Source organism: Cervus elaphus, chromosome 19 (assembly GCF_910594005.1).
Source record: "Cervus elaphus chromosome 19, mCerEla1.1, whole genome shotgun sequence".
NCBI classification, from domain to species: Eukaryota; Metazoa; Chordata; class Mammalia; order Artiodactyla; family Cervidae; genus Cervus; species Cervus elaphus.
This window is the reverse complement of record NC_057833.1, coordinates 22,913,167-22,926,037: the sequence shown is the minus strand read 5'-3', so window position 1 is coordinate 22,926,037 and position 12,871 is coordinate 22,913,167. Positions and strand designations below refer to the sequence as shown.

General features: G+C 38.7%; 1 protein-coding gene across 1 annotated transcript; it reads left to right on the top strand.

Annotated features, from left to right (window-relative positions):
- Nucleotides 1-5,043: 5,043 nt before the first annotated feature.
- On the top strand, nucleotides 5,044-6,490 carry LOC122675201 (ATP-dependent RNA helicase DDX18-like; the record flags this gene model as incomplete). The annotated part of the gene is given in 1 exon segment (XM_043873641.1): nucleotides 5,044-6,490. A coding segment is annotated over 1 exon segment (1,173 nt), but the record flags the coding sequence as incomplete, so codon positions are not given.
- Between the last annotated feature and the right edge of the window lie 6,381 nt (nucleotides 6,491-12,871).

Below are 12,871 nucleotides of genomic sequence, written 5' to 3'. Positions count from 1 at the left end.
GAGCTTTTCTTCCAAGGAGCAAGCGTCTTTTAATTTCATGGCTGCAGTCACCATCTGCAGTGATTTTGAGCCCCCCCAAAATAAAGTCTGTCACTGTTTCCATTGTTCCCCTTACTGTTTGCCATGAAGTGATGGGACCGGATGCTATGACCTTAGTTTTCTGAATGTTGAGTTTTAAGTTAGCTTTTTCACCTTCATCCAGAGGCTCTTTATTTCTTCTTCATTTTCTTCCGTAAGAGTGGTGTCATCATTGTTATTTTAGAGTTGCCCAGATGAAGATAATGGGCTTAAATTGCTAGTAAGTGGTTCTAGGTAGAAATTCTCACTTTAATGGAAGCTTTAAATATTTTAAATAGTAGAAAATTGGAAAAATGTAGAAAAGAAAGATGAAGGAAATAAAAATCCCTAATGCTACCACTCAAAGATCTGTTATCATTTTAGTTTATTTTCTTTCTTTTTTTTCTAGTATTTATTTATACTTTGTGTGTATTTATATTTATATATTTCTCCCTTTCCTCCAATTGAGATCATATTGCATAATATGCCTTTTTCTCTTAATGTTATGTTGAACATATATCATTAAAAAATTCTCTGTTTACCATAGTATGTATGTAATCTAATAGCAATTAAATAGGCAATTAAGGCAAATAGTGGCATTTGATGCCTATTCTTTTATAAAATAAGATAGCTGAAGTTCATTTTTGAACTATGACATTCTGCCCTCCAGGAACAGGATCAGCAAGTCCTTTGGTTCCTTTTCCATCTGTAACCTAGAATCAAGGTATGTGTAGTCAGAGAGGGGTGAAGGAAAAAGTGATTTTTACCAATTAACCCAAGACAACACAATATGAAACTTCTTTATTTCCTTCAGGCCTCCCCATCCAGAATGAGGGTAGATCTGTTTTATACTGTTATATTTGGAGAATGGGCTTCCCAGGTGGCTCAGTGATAAAGAATCCACCTGCCAATGCAGGAGACACCAGAGACTCAGGTTTGATCCCTGGGTTGGGAAGATTCCCTGGAGTAGGAAATGACAACCCACTCCAGTACTTTTGCCTTGAAAATTTCATGGAGCCTGGTGGGCTGCAATCCATGGGGGTCACCAAGAGTCAACATGCACATATGCATGCATGAGCTTGCATGCATGCATTTGGAGACTACTGGCTCCTTTTCTAGGAAATCTGGTTCATAAAAATATTACTGCATTTAACAGATGTTCAGTGCATACAGGAGGCAAAATACTAGGTTAGGACTATAATGGGGAATGAAAACCCTTTGTGGAAAATGACTTCCTCTCTAGCTACTGCTCTATCACCTTTTTGTTCAGAAGAGATTTAATTTACTGTCCCCATATTCTCACTGATATTCATCCTTAGACTACAACACTTTGGTTTCTACCTCCACCACCCATTAATATTCACGTCAAGTTCAGTGGCTTCTTTTGTAGCGTCATATTAAGGATTTGACAATATTGACCATGCACTTAATTTATGCTCTTTCTTTGGCATTTGTGATATTGGGTTCTTCCTTCTTGTTTCTCTTTCGACTTCTCTTTCTTTACCTAGCTTGTCAATGTTCATGGTCACCATGCTTCCATGTTCATCTTCTTCCCTTTTCTTTATACATTCTGGAGATTCTTATTCATGTTAATAGCTTAATTCCAAAATACTGTATAAATGTATATTTCTAACTGTCTTCTGTATATCTCCAATTAATGGCCAACTAGAAATCACCATTTCCCCGGCAAAATCTGTCCCTTTTACTGTATTTTTAAACTCGTAACTGCATCACTGTTCACTTAATCACTCATGCTAGAAACCTTGAAGATATCCCAACCGGTCAGTCAACAATCCTGTTGAGTCTACAGCTGAGGTGTTTGGAATCTTCTCTTCCTCATCTTTCCTACTGCCATTGCTTTGATCAAGTCTTTATCACTTCCTACCTGAACTGTTGTTGCAAAAGCCTCCTAAATCATTCCCCCCAGTTCCACCCTATCTATACTCTATAGACTATCTTCCGCTCCTTGTTAACCGCCCGCCGCCCATTCTCCCCAGCTGTGTATAGCAACATTAAGAATGACTAAGTTTACAATTATAACCCAAATGTCACATTCTGGGTCTTCCATCTGTGTAATATCTATATAAAAATAGCTCAAGCATTCTTCTCATCACCCCATTTATATCTTTGATGGTGGTAGTGGTGAGTTTTCTCCTGTTGCTCTGATTTCCTTCTGAGTTTGCAATCTCATTCCTGTCACTTGGCTTTTATTTCTTTCTCAAATGAAGGATATTGCCTCTTTCCCTTTCTTTTGTCAAAGCAAAACTGCTCTTTAGCCCTTGACCCTGTCACTTCTCCGCAGGGTTGCCTCTGAAACTCAGAATTTTGCTATATGGAGTAGAGAATTTGATGTCTTTACTCTTTATAAGATTCCTTTGCGAACTAAACAGACATTTCTCCAAAGAAGACATACAGATGGCTAACAAACACATGAAAAGGTGCTCAACATCACTCATTATTAGAGAAATGCAAATCAAAACCACAATGAGGTACCATTACACGCCAGTCAGGATGGCTGCTATCCAAAAGACTACAAGCAATAAATGCTGGAGAGGGTGTGGAGAAAAGGGAACCCTCTTACACTGTTGGTGGGAATGCAAACTAGTACAGCCACTATGGAAAACAGTGTGGAGATTCCTTAAAAAACTGGAAATAGAACTGCCATATGACCCAGCAATCCCACTTTTGGGCATACACACTGAGGAAACCAGATCTGAAAGAGACACGTGCACCCCAATGTTCATTGCAGCACTGTTTATAATAGCCAGGACATGGAAGCAACCTAGATGCCCATCAGCAGATGAATGGATAAGGAAGCTGTGGTACATATACACCATGGAATATTACTCAGCTGTCAAAAAGAATTCATTTGAACCAGTCCTAATGAGATGGATGAAACTGGAGCCCATTATACAGAGTGAAGTAAGCCAGAAAGATAAAGAACATTACAGCATACTAACACATATATATGGAATTTAGAAAGATGGTAATGATAACCCTATATGCAAAACAGAAAAAGAGACACAGAAATACAGAACAGACTTTTGAACTCTGTGGGAGAATGTGAGGGTGGGATGTTTCAAAAGAACAGCATGTATACTATCTATGGTGAAACAGATCACCAGCCCAGGTGGGATGCATGAGACAAGTGCTCGGGCCTGGTGCACTGGGAAGACCCAGAGGAGTCGGGTGAAGAGGGAGGTGGGAGGGGGGATCGGGATGGGGAATAAGTGTAAATCTATGGCTGATTCATATCAATGTATGACAAAACCCACTGAAATGTTGTGAAGTAATTAGCCTCCAACTAATAAAAAAATTAAAAAAAAAAAAAAAATAAAAGTAGATTCAGTGAAAAAAAAAAAAAAAAAAGATTCCTTTGGATACATAAATATAAAAACTCATTACCATGCTCTGCTAAGCAAAGAGTTTTGTGATTTGATACCCTCATTGGAGGACTGATGAATAGGTGGGGACTTGAAGAATTCAGTTTCCTGGGAGCTACCATCCCAGGAAGTGGAAGGGAATAGTATGTAAATGTATATTCCCATTGATTAGAGGTATGCAAACTGGACACTGATACATTTTAAATAACACTTCCTCTGGGTCCATTTGGTACGTTAAGTATACATGTATGACTAAACTGAAAAGAAAAAAATTGTAGGGAAGCATAGAAAATAATGGCCAGGGCTTCTGGGGCATTGTTTTTATAAAAGCACTTTAAAATATGTTAATTGATAATGTCAGTGACTTAATGCTGTTATCAGAAAGAAAAAATTTAATGTAAATATGTTTAAATCAAAATAAAATATGGTAAACCTAATTTTATTTAAAATTTCATTTAATATTTTTAAATGAATTGATTCTTTAGACTTCCACTCAGCAAACAGCATAAATAGGACAATGAGTATGTATTATTAAAAAATAAGCAGATATTTTGTTTTGCAAAGTATAATACAGGAATTTTCAGCATGCTAATATTAGACTAAGAAAAATTTTTAAAGTCACTTTGACTTTTTAACTGAAATGGTAATTGCTTCATCATTCCCCTAATTAAATCCTTGTTAATGTATACAGAGTTTCTCTTTTTTTGCACTTAACCCCAACTAATAGAGCAAAGATAAGGAAATCATGAGTACTCTGTATATGAATGAAAATTGTATTATTAATGTTGTTGTTTGTAAGGACTTACTTAGAGAAATTAGTTGCTTCCAAAATCATTGAAAGTTTGCAAGAGCAGGATCAAGACTGGGCCTGTTTGAATAACTGTCAGACCCTGCAGAACTAACCAGTCATGGGGATCTCTACCTTGAAGGAGGGTGGAATCCACAATAGCAACACTGAGTTCAAGAAACTACCAGCTAGCTGTGATCAGCCTGTCAGGAAGCCAGGATCAGAAGTTGATGTCAACACTGCAATAACTGCCTCTTAGCTCCCACAGTCAAGACTGAACACGGGAGCTGTAGAAAAACCCTGTGTCTCCATGACTTTGCTTGTCAGCAGAGTGAAAGTCGGAAGCAGCAGAAAGAAAGATGGCCTCCTCATCACTTTTCTCCTTATGGTAGCCAACCAGTACACTGAATTAGAACCAGACTTTAGTTTCAAGAGAGTCTGAGAAATGAAGACTTTAGCTTTCTATCCCCTGCAGTGTGTCAGTTGACCATATCCAACCATCATCTTCTTTCTTAGAATCAGCTGGTTTGCTCCTTTGTGCTTCATCTTTAGACTGTGAGACCACACTTCTCCTAGTTCCCCATCCTGCTAAATGCCCTTCCATACCCGCATGTTTCTTTTTTTTTTTTCTCCCCCACTTCACACTTGACAGAGCCTTCAAAGGTCAGGAAACCTTGTCACCTCCACAGTGAAATCTTCCCTGAATTCTTTCTCCAGTAGACTTAACTATTTCTGTTTCTGGGCTTCTATAATATTTCGTACAGTCAGTGCTATAGTATGTATGATTTGAAAGTGAAAGTGTTGTGAACATGGTGGGTCATCGGGTTAATAATGGGTGGCAGTAACAGGTCTGCTGAGGCGCAGAAGCTTGCCAACGGGATCAACATCATCGTGGCCACACCAGGCCGTCTCCTGGACCACATGCAGAATACCCCCGGGTTCATGTATAAAAACCTCCAGTGTCTGGTTATTGATGAGGCTGATCATATCTTGGATGTTGGGTTTGAAGAGGAATTAAAGCAAATCATCAAACTTCTGCCAACACGCAGACAGACCATGCTCTTCTCTGCCACACAAACTCGAAAAGTTGAAGACCTGGCGAGGATTTCTCTGAAAAAGGAGCCTTTGTATGTTGGTGTTGATGATGATAAAGCTAATGCAACTGTAGACGGTCTTGAGCAGGGATATGTTGTCTGTCCTTCTGAAAAGAGATTCCTCCTGCTCTTTACATTCCTTAAGAAGAACCGGAAGAAGAAACTAATGGTCTTCTTTTCATCCTGTAAGTCCGTGAAATAACACTATGAGTTGCTGAACTACATCGATTTGCCTGTCCTGGCCATTCATAGAAGGCAGAAACAAAACAAGCGTAAGACCACGTTCTTCCAGTTCTGCAATGCAGATTCAGGGATCGTGTTGTGTACAGACGTGGCAGCTAGAGGGCTAGATATTCCTGAAGTGGACTGGATTGTTCAGTATGACCCTCCGGATGACCCCAAGGAATACATTTACCCTGTGGGCAGAACAGCCAGAGGCCTGAATGGAAGAGGGCACGCCTTGCTCATTTTGCGCCCTGAAGAATTGGGTTTTCTTCGCTACCTGAAGCAATCCAAGGTTCCATTAAGTGAATTTGAGTTTTCCTGGTCCAAAATTTCTGACATTCAGTCTCAGCTTGAAAAACTGATTGAAAAGAACTACTTCCTTCATAAGTCAGCCCAGGAAGCATATAAGTCATACATTCGAGCCTATGATTCCCACTCCCTGAAACAGATCTTCAATGTTAATAACTTAAATTTGCCTCAGGTTGCTCTGTCATTTGGCTTCAAGGTGCCTCCTTTTGTTGATTTGAATGTGAACAGCAATGACGGCAAAGTTAGAAAGCGAGGCGGTGGCGGTGGATTTGGCTACCAGAAAGCCAAGAAAGTCGAGAAGTCCAAGATCTTCAAACACATAAGCAGGAAGCCATCTGACGGCAGTCAGTTCTCTCACTGAAGATACACCTTTGTCCTGAAATGGATTTTCTTTTTCTCACTGTAGGAAAGGAATTTGTGTTAATTTAAGATTTGGACTCATCTAACGAGTATGAATTGACTTGGGTCGCCAGCACTGAGGTTTCCAGTGAGTCTCCTTTTTGGAGATATAAAACAGGTCGCAATGTCTTGATTGCCCAAGAGCAAAGCAAGGCATCTTTCTAGTTTTTGTGATGATAGGCTATTTCTAAGTGTAAATCTTTTTTTCCCCCCAAACTTGTTACTGTTTTAATGTAATTCTTTTGGTACCTTGAAAAAAAAAGAAAGAAAGTGAAAGTGTTAGTCAGTCGGTCGTGTCCAACTCTTTGTGACCCCGTGGACTGTAGCCTGCCAGGCTCCTCTACCAGGGAATTCTCTAGGCAAGAATATTGGAGTGGATTGCCGTGTGCTCCTTTAGGGGATCTTCCCAACCCAGGGAGCAAACCCACATCTCTTATGTCTCCTGCATTGGGAGGCCGGTTCTTTACCGCTAGTGCCACCTGGGAAGCTCATGTATGATTTAACATAGTTTAAATATATTTCTATATAAATTGTATATTTAAAAATATATAATTTAAACAACAAATAATATAATTTGTTTTTCTTTCTACCAGACTGTGAACCATTTAAAGGCAGGTACTATGCCTTATCCTGCTGTTCTGTGTCTACTCCAGTGTCTGGCTCAAAGTGAATGCGTGTCAATAGAGTGAATAATGACAATGACAGAGTCCTTATCCTCTGAAGCTTCTGTAAATGAGAGAAACATGTTTACAAGACAATGTTAAGAAGTCTTCATTCTATCCACGGCCTCTATTATCTGTATAGTCCTCTGTGAAATCAGAAGAAACTGGTTTAATAAGAAGCTTCCTTGATTTGATGGAGGAAGCTCTTCCTGTGCAAGATGAGAGCTTCTTACAATCACTGCACTCAATTTCCTGTAATTGTAGTCTTACTTGAGAACAGAGACATGCAAGGATCTACCTTCTCAACCCGCTTCCAACCCAGCAATTTGAGAGAAAATACTGGGTTTGACAAAGAAAAAATCCCCCACATTAAAACCTTTTGGACAAGGAAAGAAAGCTAAACTTCATAGGTTATTTATATGCCTAGAACTTATTTTCTGTCCAAAACCAATGTCTATGAAGATGGGAAGAGGGCAGTGGGATGGCAAGGGTGAGAACAGCAGCTCAATTGCCTCAGAATTCATGGAACCTGAAGTCAGGAGGTCCAGGAAAACCAGGGCTTCTAGGCCTGGACCACACATGCAGAGTGGGAGAAAAATCCTCACATTTTTTCTTCTTATTGATGAAATAAAATTCATATTTTATGGCAAGACAAGAAACATTTAAACATAAATTTCTTTTGCCTGTTTGGGCCTCCTTCCTTCCCTTAAGTGTGTATTGTGGATCTGCATTAACCAGACCTCTGCAAGAAATAACATTCCTTCGTGATCTTGTAAAGAGTTAGCATGACCCACTGCTTGCTTTGTTCATGTAGATCTGGATTATGTAAACTGTTGATAGTCACTTGACATATAACTCTTTGTCTCAAAATGTATATAACTGTGCTTTGAGTTCCAACAAGCAGAAGTCTCCTCAGAGATTTCTAGAAGACTATCAGTTTGGCTCAAATAAAATTTTCCATTTCTTAGCCTGACTATTGATTTTTTCATCAATGTTATATTGGCCTCAGAAAATTTCCAGACAGCCCCTATGCTCAAGAATTGGTTCAGTAATGCTGATTTCTCTGAAATTAAAAGAACAAAATGCTAGTAAATCTTATGGAGTAGATACTTAAATTTATAGGTAATTATCTAAATAATTGGTGGAGGTTGTGATAATTATGGGTTAACCTCCAGTAGTTATTCAATTTTTTGTGTGTATAGATATAAGAAACTAGGGCTTCCCGGGTGGTTCAGTGGTAAAGAATCCATCTGCCAATGCAGGAAACACAAGAGACACGGGTTCAAACCCTGGGTTGGGAAGATCCCCTGCAAGAGGAAATGACTACCCACTCCAGTATTCTTGCTAGGAAAATTCCATGGACAGAGGAGCCTGGTGGGCTACAGTTGTGAGGTTGCAAAGACTTGGACACAACTAATAGGCTGAACACAAACACGCACACATGTAAGAAGCTACTAAAATATAACATTTTATATTCCTATGTAATATGTAAAATCTTTTGTTTCCCATGGCTCCAGTTGCTCCAATGTCACTTCTAAGTTATGCATGGTCACCACTACCCCCACTGGAAATGAAAGTACTGCATTTAAAGTGCTATATTTCAGAGCAAACAGCAAGAAAGTACTAGGCTCATTACTAAGGACAGATATTTGGGGGTCTTGATCTTTCATCTGCCGAATAGAAAACTTTCTTCTTCTGAACACTTTCCACCTAGGAATTGCTGACCTGAGGACTAGCGAATTGAGCTGCTTGGTTGTCATAATAAAAACAGTTCCAGCAGAGGTCTATTGATATTGTGACAAGGACAGAACAGACCAGGATTACCTAAGTACTTTTACATACAAGTTGCTAGTGTGAACTTCAATTTTGGTAATAAAATACATGCTGAGATTGTGATTACATTGTGATCACATACATAGAGTGTGATTTTAAGAAATGCCTGAAAATCCTGTTGTCGTTGTTTAGTTGCTCAGTCATGTTCAACTCTTTGAAACTCCATGGACTGCAGCCCGCCAGGCTCCTCTGTCCGTGGGATTTCCCAGGCAAGAATACTGGGGTGGGTTGCCATTTCCTTCTCCAGGACATCTTCCTGACCCAGGGATTGAACCCCATCCTGCATTGCAGGTGGATTCTTCACCACTGAGCCACCTGGAAAATCCGAATAATCCTACACATGCCTAATCGAAGAAAAAGTTTGCTTGTTTAGTCTTACATTCAAAAGTGAAGATAATTATTTTAATTAATATGTATTTTTTTCATTCTGTCCACAAACGATATTGCAATAAGTAAATTTTCCTCCACCATGGTTTTTAAAATTTATTTTTATTTTTTATTTTTAAATTTTATTTTATTATTTTATATCTATATACACTTATGAGACTTATGAGAAAGCTGAAAGCAAATAGCATGAAGAATCCCCATATACGCTTCACTCAGCTTCTCCAAATGTTAACATCTTGTGTAACCACTGTACCATTTTCAAAATAGGAAATTGACAAAGTTCTATTAACTAATCTGCAGACCTAATTCAAGTTTTGTCCTGTTCCTCTCCTTTTTCTGCTCAGGATCCAGTCCCAGACTATAGACTGAATTTAGTTTTCATGCATTGTTAGTCTTTAATCTGGGCCAATCCTCAGTTTTTCATTACTTTTCATGACAGTGAAACAGTGTTTCTCTTTGACTCTTAGAAGAGCATTGGCCAATTCTTTTGTGAAATGTTACTTATTTAGGTTTGTCTGGTATTTCCTCATAACTACATTAAGGTTATGCATTTTTGGCCAGACTATCACAGAAGTGACTGTGCCCTGCTCAGCATGTTCTGTTAGGAGGAACAAAGTTGATGTGTTCCATCTCTGGTGATACTAACCTTGACCACTTAGTTATAGTTCTTCCCTGTAATTAGTTAGCATCTAAGGGGGGTTACTTTGAAACCATGTAAATATTCTGCTTTCCAGCATACTTTTGACCACTCATTTATCACTCATTAATTATCTTTGCCTGAAATAATTATTGCTGTTGTGTTTGCCAAATGCTGACGGTCTATTGTTATCATTCCTTCCACATATATTAATTGGAATAATATTGTAAGAAATAGTTTATTTATTTATTAATTTACTCTTACAATTATCTATTTGGCTTGACTCTCTAGAGGCCATCAGTTAGGAATTGTGAATGAGAATTAATGTGACAACCTCCATCCCCATCCCTAAGAAGAATTGTTTCCTTTTGTGGTATCTGTGGAGCTGATTTTTTTTTTTTTTGGTGGGGGCTGATCTGGAAAAGAACTTGTGTGGTTTTGTAGAGAGGACCATAGAGATTTCTCTCTCACTGTGAATCTGTTTTTATCCATGGATCTGCACTGGGGCTGAACATCTTTCCAAGAAAAAGACCTTGAACTCTGTGAAGGCATATACAACATGTGTGATAGACATGGTGGGGTGGGGGGGGCAGTCAGAGTTTTGGAAAGAACAATGTGGGGCATGAGAATAACAGGAGCTCCTTATAAGAGGAAAAGAAGCCTCATCTGGTAAGTCAGACCCAAACAGAACACTAGCTTCAGAGGAGGTGTAGATTTAGACCACTGAGGTAGAACTTACCTCTGATGTAGAGCACAGACCTCTGGCAGAGCATGACCCTTGGTAAAAGTTGCTTACTGTATTTATGAAAAGAACTGTGTGTGAGAGAGAGGGATAAATTAGGAATTTGGGATTAAAATATGCATACTACTATATATAAAATAGATAACCAACAAGGACTATAAAATAGATAACCAACCAAAATATATATATTTTATATATATATATATATATAAAATAGATAACCAACAAGAGAACTACACTCATTATTCTGTAATAACCTGTAATGGAAAAGAATCTAAAAAAGAATATATATATGAAACTGAATCACTTTTCTGTGCACATCATTGCAAATCAGCTATATTTTGGTTTAGTTCTCAACATTTGCATCTCTATTCCTGCCCTGCAAATAGGTTCATCTGTACCATTTTTTCTGGATTTCTAATGAAAGTGAAAGTCACTCAGTTGTGTCTGACTCATTGTGAGCCCATGGACTATACAGTCCTTGGAATTCTCTAGGCCAGAATACTGCAGTATTCTGTTCCTTTCTCCATGGGATCTTCCCAACCCAGGGATTGAACCCAGGTCTCCTACATTGCAGGTGGATTTTTTTTTTTACCAGCTGAGCCACAAGGGAAGCCCAAGAATTCTGGAGTATGTAGCCCATCCCTTCTTCAAGGGATCGTCCCAACCCAGGAATCGAACCAGGGTCTCCTGCATTGCAGGCGGATTCTTTACCAATTGAGCTATCAGGGAAGCCCCATATATCTGCATTAATAATGAGATTTATTTTTCTCTTCCTGACTTTACCCTGTACGATAGATTCTAGGTCCATCCACATCACTACAAATGACCCAGGTTTGTTCCATGTTATATATATACCCTATTGTGTGTGTGTGTATATATATATATACACACACACATCTTCTTTATCCATTCATCTGTTGATGGGCTCAAGTTGCTTCCGTGTCCTGGCTATTGTAAATTGTGCTGCAGTGAACACTGCAGTACATGTGTCTTTCTGAATTATGGGGTTTTAAAATGGCTCCGAGCTTGACAGGAAGGAATGGGTAGGTGTTGAAAAGTTCATAATTCCTTTCCATCCAGACACTTGAGTTACTAATCATTTTCCTGTCTCAACCTGTTTTAATGTTAGGATTTCTTTTGCTTCAGTTGTCAAGTTCTCTTACCAAACAGAACTCATTGTTCACAGATCAGTGAAGAACGATTCTCTGCTTGTAAGCTTGGAAATGCGGGGAGGGAGTATTTTGAAAATGATACAACAGAGTGTAAAAGAGTTATGAAACAAGAAAGGGGGCTTTAGAGAGAACACCACGATCATCTGACTGAGAATTAATGAAAGCTACATATAGAGAGATGCTTTCATTATTTTTCTTTTTTGGTTTTTGATTTTGATTTTCCCAACTCAGCCACAGAAAGTGTTTGTGGACATGAAAACGTGTTGGCTAGATTTCCTCTAAGACTTTCAATTTTTAGAAAACAAGCAACGACACCAGATTTTGTCATAGCACCTCAAAGCCTAGCACTTGGCTCCTTTTTTCACTGAAAAAATTCTAAATATATACACACACACGTATGCAAGTTTGGTTGGATGGATGGATAGACAGACAGACACATAAAGATATAGAATATTAACTACTCAGGATCCTATTTAGGTCATAGGTCAGTGCCTTCACTTTACAGATTAGAAGGTGGAGGCTTAAAGAAGTCAAATGAGAAATAAAATGACCCAGTTGTAGTTCAAACCTGAATCTCCTAGCTCCAAGTTAAGGGTTTCCTCACTTGTGAAGCACTCCTTTTAAGAAGGGGTTTTCTGGTGAAGTTAGCAAATACTGTGATTTCTTAGTGGTTTCAGGTGAATTCCAATACCTGGTATTCCTTTGGCAGGCACATGGCAGCAGAGCGATACAGCAAGTTACTCTATTACCTCTAGCAGCATGTGAAAATAGGAGCAGATTTGAACATTCAGCCATTCATCCTTTTATTGAAAACTTCCTCATGTAGGACTGTGTTTGGTTCTCTGAGGAATAAAAGATGAATAAAATGAATGGTGTATAAAGATATTCAAAAGGCTATTTATATAGTAAAATCCCAGAGAGGGAGACAAGGAGTGAGTGAGCTTAGACTATACACCAAAATGTTAACCCTGGTCCTTTCTAAGAGGGGAAATTAAAGGCTACTCTCACCCACTTTCTTCTCTTTTTGGTTAATCTTAAATGTTTACATTCTGCATAATAAACATGCATTGCTTTTGGAATAAGGGAAGAAGTTATTTTTAATGAAAAAAATTAGCCAAGACATGCTGTGTGAGTTCTTCAGAGAACCAAGTGGGCTGTGGTTGAAGTGTCCTTGGTGATCT